The sequence below is a fragment of the Chrysochloris asiatica genome, unplaced genomic scaffold, assembly GCF_000296735.1.
Source record: "Chrysochloris asiatica unplaced genomic scaffold, ChrAsi1.0 scaffold00350, whole genome shotgun sequence".
NCBI lineage: Eukaryota > Metazoa > Chordata > Mammalia > Afrosoricida > Chrysochloridae > Chrysochloris > Chrysochloris asiatica.
Genome location: NW_006408868.1, coordinates 1,536,319 through 1,542,673, shown reverse-complemented (window position 1 = coordinate 1,542,673; position 6,355 = coordinate 1,536,319). Strand labels below are relative to the sequence as shown.

At 39.5% G+C, this 6,355-nt stretch overlaps 1 protein-coding gene across 1 annotated transcript in view; it reads left to right on the top strand.

Annotated features, from left to right (window-relative positions):
* Nucleotides 1-6,355, top strand: part of NEK4 (NIMA-related kinase 4) — a 73,639-nt gene that overhangs the window by 33,187 nt on the left and 34,097 nt on the right. Inside the window, exons 9-13 of the mRNA XM_006876056.1 lie at nucleotides 248-417; nucleotides 916-1,066; nucleotides 1,529-1,595; nucleotides 4,590-4,699; nucleotides 5,888-5,976. Coding sequence (XP_006876118.1) covers nucleotides 248-417; nucleotides 916-1,066; nucleotides 1,529-1,595; nucleotides 4,590-4,699; nucleotides 5,888-5,976 — 587 coding nt within the window. The remainder of the gene's footprint in view (nucleotides 1-247; nucleotides 418-915; nucleotides 1,067-1,528; nucleotides 1,596-4,589; nucleotides 4,700-5,887; nucleotides 5,977-6,355) is intronic.

Here is a 6,355-nt window from a genome sequence, read left to right as displayed (position 1 = left end):
TATTATAATAATTATTTATTTTTCATTAAGGGAAGAGGAAAAAACCCCAGAATATTTGGATAACTAACATCAGCATACTTTCCTTACCTGTCAGTGCTGCAAATAAGCATTCATTTGAGAAAGGCGAACGCCTTTTCATTTTATCTTGCTATTTTAAAAGTAGGTATGTGGAGCTGAGCTGTTTGACCATTTAAAGGTTTACTTCAACATTCTGTGTTTTTGTTGTTTTGTTTAATTTTTTTTAAAGGATCCAGTTGCTGGTGAATATATTATAGAAAACCAGGACAGAATCTACCCAGGTTTACAGCCACACAGCTCTGAGTCTGAACCGTCTTTGTCGCGACAGCGAAGACAGAAGAAGAGAGAGCCGACTGAGGACAGTAGGGCAAACAGACAGGTTGGTGAAGATCTCTTTGGAACAAGTCATTGTACTACATTGAGAAATAAATTTTGGAAATCTTCATTTATATTTAGAATGATTAACAATTGCCAAAACTGTACATAAGAAATGCAAGGAACAAATTGAGAGAAAGGTGATGGTGGCAAGACACTAAAATTAGTTTTCAGATATTAGTGTGTTGAAAGCAGAGTAAGGATTTTGTCTTCCTCAGCAAAGATGGGTAGATACTTTGAGAGCTAAAGGAACAGGCTAATAAGGGTAAATCTGATCCCTTGTGTATTATATTGGATAATAATTTTTCCTTTACCCTCTGCACAAAATCATAGTGACACCTTATTTCTTGAAGTAACTTTTACAGGCACCCTCGTTATAAGCTTCGTAGGTAGTCATTTCTGCAGTGTTTGAAAGTACTGAGAGCAGAATGCTAACTTGTAGAGGACCTACTGATGAGGGAACTTTGGAGGTGGCTTTATGTGAAACTGCTAATAAAACCATTTTCTTTTTTAATTTCTTAAGTTCCAAGAGGTTTCTCCTCGACGTCTGTCTTCTCATCCCACTGCTGAAAAAGTGGATGTCATATTAACAAAAAAGGATGCTGAAAACCAGAGTAGAGCAGTCAGTGCGTTTATGAGCACTTCAAGCAGTAGCGAGGTCTCATCATCAAAGGTTTGTGGAAATGTGTGTTGGGACTTTTAAACCTTCTTGTGAAAGCCTTTTCATTGCAAAATCCTGTGCTTATTGTGAAATTTTACATTAAAACCTCTTAACCCTGCTTTTTGCCAAAAACTTGAGGGACAAATTCATGATTCTCAGGAAAGACTTTTCTTGCAAAGGGCAGATTTTGTTGTTTCAGGGCTGTTACTTCCAGTAGAATTGCCATTCATTCAGGAGAGCAGATAGACCTTGAATACAGGTAATGCAAAATTCTCCATTTCCCTTCCTAGAAACACTACTTAGCAGAAATGAGGACTGTGATCTTTCTAGTTAGTGGCTGTCACTTCACTGTGGACTGGTTTTAAATGGACATTTCATAAAGGCCTGTGCAAGCCTTTCCTGTAGAGCAAGCTGATGCTTCACATGTTAAGGATATTTTAAGAAAGTAAGTGACTCTGTGACTTTCTTTTAAAGGATCGCCCATTATCAGCAAGAGAGAGGAGACGACTAAAGCAGTCCCAGGAAGAGATATTCCCCTCAGGTAAAGTTGTCTTTCCCTTCACCTCCTGGGGATTGATACTGTGACTCATTAAACCTGTTACCGTTGAGTCAATTCCAACTCATAGCGACCACATAGGACAGAGTAGAACTGGCCTCATAAGGTTTCCAAGGCTGTAATCTTTATCGGAGAAAACTGATATATCTTTCTCCTGTGGATTAGTTGGTGGATTTGAGCCAATGACCTTTGGGTTATTAGCCAACCACTAAACCACTATGCCACTGGGACTCCTAATTAGGGAGGTGTTAAGAATTTCTAGGCACCACTAATCCATTTGGGAAACCTATCAGGAAGAGTTTTTGAAATTTCCTTGTGAAACCTTTAAAAAATCAGTCTAGGCTGTTGGATCAGGAACATGTATCACCAAAGGAAAAGGATAGTAAAGAGAGCTGGAGGGATATGATTGATTTCTAGGAGATTTCAGACAAAACGAAGTAAGAGTTTAACTTGTTTCCATGTCCACAGTGTGCTGGTTAGGGAAGTACTCTCTTTCTCAGGAGCACAGTAAAGGGGGGGGAGGGGGGTGGTACTGCCCTGGGGAAAGGGCTGTGGTTATGCCTTTTACTATTCGAAACTGCCAGCTGCTCCCTGGGAGAAAGATGAGGCTTTCTACTCCCATAAAGATTTACACCCTCGGAAACCCCTGTACAGGGTCGCTATGGGTCGGAACTGACTCGACGGCACTTAACAACAACATTATCAAAAGATAGTGCTATCTCTTTCTATTTCAGGAATGCTGACTTTGTCTCAGGTGTTAAGGCAAAAATTTGTTTGGGGTAGGTGGATGAATGGCTAGGAGTAAGGAGTAAGGGTTAGTGTTGGGGCTATAATTAGGTCTAGGTTAGTGCTAGGACTTCATTTAGTATTAGGGTTATGTTTAGGACTAGGCTTAGCATTAAGAGTCGGGGTTAGGCTAGGGCTAAAAGTAAGGCATGGTTTAGTCTTTAGGGTTACTGTTAGGTTTATTTTTTACTTGAAATTTATTTGATTTCCTCTTCCTTTGGAAGTTCTGTGACTACATTATTCCCTCTTTTTGCTTTATGGTGTTTTTGGTTTTTTTGTTGCTGTAACTATCTCTGATTTTCTGTTTTCTTCTATATTTTGGTTCAGTATAGATGATATTGTCATGTATGTTGGTCTTACTCAGGTTGTTATCTGCTCTTATTGATTCTGTCCAAAGAATTCTGTTTAGTATTTTTCATAAGCTTGGTTTGGTTTTTACAAATTCTTTTAGTTTCTGTTTGTCTGAAAATGACCAAATTTAATTGTTCTTCATTATTACATAGAAGAAATTTCTTCTAAGAAATCAGCAAGTTTAGTCTTATTAGTTCTCCTTTGTAGGTACCTTTTAGTTTTTCCGGAGCTGCTCTCAGGATTCTTTTCTTGCTTTTGATTTTGTTAGGGAAGTTTTCTTTCAACAACTCTTACACAATATTCTCTATGGCCTTTTTTTTTTATTGGTCTCTTCCTATTCTGGAATTTTGGAATTTCTGTCATACAAAAATTATTTCTCTTGATTGTTGTTGTTGTTAAGTGCCGTCGAGTCGGTTCCGACCCTGTACAGGGTTTCCGAGGGTGTAAATCTTTACGGGAGTAGAAAGCCTCATCTTTCTCCCTCAGAGCAGCTGGTAGTTTCAAACCGCTGACCTTAAGGTTCGCAGCCCGATTCGTAACCACTACGCTACCAGAGCCCCACGTAAATCTATAGTGTCCCACGTAAATCTTTAGCTTTCTCCAGGTTTTTTTGTTCTTTTTTCTGATTGTTTCTCCAGCAGATAAATAGTGAGAGATTTTTCTTCAAAGTCAGCAATTCAACTTTTCATTGATTCATTTCTTTTTCTTTGCCCTTTCAGTATATTGTCTATTTTGAAGCCTTCGTATTAATATTCTGGCTTTCTAATTGCTGTTTTTGTATCAGTCTCATTTTTTCAATTATCCTGTAATTTTTTTTCCTTAGTTTTATACATGTTTTCCTTGGTTTTATCTGTAGTTTTCTTGATCACTCTCACAATTCATTGAAATTGCCTAATTAGAATTCTTTTAAATTCCATATCAGGTATTTCCTAGACCATTTCTGGCGTTATATTTTCTGACTCTGCAGTTTGGTCACTTTTTTGAGGCAAGTGTCTGATGATTGTATATTAATGTATTCTCAGGCACTTACCACCTGTCTCCTGGTGGATATGGTAGAGACTAGAAGTGTGAACATAGTTCTCTGTTCACTGTTTGCGTAGCATGGTTCAGGCAGGTTCACATGCCTCCAGAAGCAGAGTTTTATACCACCACCTGACCCCAGGCAGAGCAAAGGCTGCACGGGAGAGGATGCCACTGACCACTGGGTCACTTCCCCATCTACCAGAAGGGCACAGGAACAAGAGAGGACTGCACCCCTCCTGTCACCAGCATCTGGCTGCATCCTGTGCCACTGCTTGCCAAAGCTCAAGATGGCCGTGCTGCACCACATTATCCCACAGCCTGCCTGCTTTTCTTCTCTTTCACTTCTCCTATTCAGCTTCCTCTTCCATTCAGCACTCAGTCCCACTCTGTCCTATCCTCTGATGCTCAGTGTTCCAGGATCACCAACTGTATCTCTTTCACTCCGTCTCCTGTGTCTTTGTTGCAGAGAGGTGACTCAGTGCATCTGCTTACCCCGCCATCATGCCCCACTCCTATTTTCTATTGCAAACATCTTAAGGTCATTATCTCATTTCATATTTACGCAATTGTCATATGGTAGGCCCTATTATCCCATTTTGCAGCTGAGGAAACTGTGGTTTAGTAGGGTTAAGTAACTTGCCCAAAGTCACACAACTGGTAAAACCAGAGCTGGCATTTGAACTGAGGTGCCAGGCATGAGAGTGATGGTGAGTATGCTGTGTTACTTCTGAGCTGGATCTTGCTGGTGTCTTCAGTACCTAGTGCACAGCCGCCTTCCAGCCCACCACAACTAACCACTGGTGGTGGTCGCTGTTTCAGGCCCTTCAGTGAGGAGAGCTTCTCTGAGTGCAGTGAGGCCAGGGAAACCTCAGGAGGAAGGCCCGCCCCTCCCTGCCAGACGAGTGTCTTCTGACTACACCGTTGCTCAGGTATATAACATACTTCTAAGGGGGAAGGCAGACACGTCTGCATCTGGGCAAGCTTAAGAACAGTAAACTTTATAAATGTCCGTTTATTCTGGGACAGAACCGGCTTAAGTTTCACATTTCACTCTCGGTGAGGTAAAGAACTGGAAAACAATCATTTAAGGAGATGAATTTTTAAGAAGATGAATTTTTCAGATACTCATATAAACAGTTGGTGTTAAGTACTGTCAAGTCGGTTCCACTCATAGCAACCCTGTGTAGGGTTTCCAAGGAGCAGCTGGTGGCTTTGAACCACTAACCTTGTAGTTTGCACCCCACTGCTTATCCTACAGCACCACACCTAGCTAAAAAAAATTCTTGGGTAGTCTTTAAAACAAGGCTTCTTAAGGGCCTCCACTGGGCAACACTTTCATTATTCTGCCATTTTGCCAATAAACCCATCTGCACTTGCTGCTCATTCTTCAGTTTCATGGGTGGCTAAGTAACTCCCCTTCTCTCCTGTGGAGGATGTTGAGTCGCCATCTAGTGGTTAAATGGGTAATTGCAAAATTTCCAGCCCTTGTTCATATTTCTGTGTAATATCCTGAGGATAATTACCTATTTTTCTATATTCTGGCCCCTGACATTATTTATAGAAGCATAGTGTTACTTTTAAAATAGGAACATCTTTTTTTAAAAGTAACAAATACTCGTTTTAGTTTAAAATGTTCTATTATTTAGTTGTCACACAACTATTAAAACCAGAGCTGGGATTTGAACTCTTTCCATCTTCCAAACCTGTAAGATGTGTAATCATGTCAGATAATCCTTTTAAGCAGTTTAACAAACGGTCTCAAATGTGACCAAGCTGCTATTACCTTGATTTATGTGCCATTCAATGTAGTTTAAAATGACAGTATTCTTAAGTCGTGCCTCTGACTGGGAGGTACTTTTTCGCTCTCTTCTGGAGAGGAAATTTATTCAGAGCTGAGACTCTTCAAGGCATTATAAAACTTTCTTGATATTCCTCGGGCCTTCACTTGTGAATGTTATTGGTGAGTTGAATATTATTTGGACAAAGTAACTTCCATCTTTGTATCCATTAGTTTCTCTTGTTAAATTGCACACCTAGATGCACATTATGTGTAGACATTGCATGTTACACGGTTTCACATACTATATTCTGTGGAATTTTGTTTCTGTAAACAATAGGAAAAGAAACTGAGGCATTGTCTGTCTGAGGAGGAGTGTAGTTCTTCTACAAGTTCAACTGATAAGTCAGATGGGGATTCCAGGGAACGGTAAGTTCTTATTTTCCTGTCTCCCTTATGTTTGAATTAATCCCAAATATTTTCTTAAAGTAGTATTCTCATTGGTAATGTTCTCATAAATTAGTGTTCTCATCATAAATTGTTAATGATATATACTAGAGCCAAAAAGATCTCTTCTAAGAAACACTTGATTTTCAATGAGAATTCTTACAGACTGTCTTCTGAGAACTATGGGTTTATCATTTTAATCAGATTTGGTCATAGTTTGACCATTATGTCTTCAAAATTATGTATTTTTTACTCTTTCCCACTCCTTTGGGTATCCCAGTTACATATCTATTAGGCTGTTTAAAGTTGTCCCTTAGTTCTCTGGTGTGTTCTTTTGTGAGACTTCTGTTTCATTTTTCAT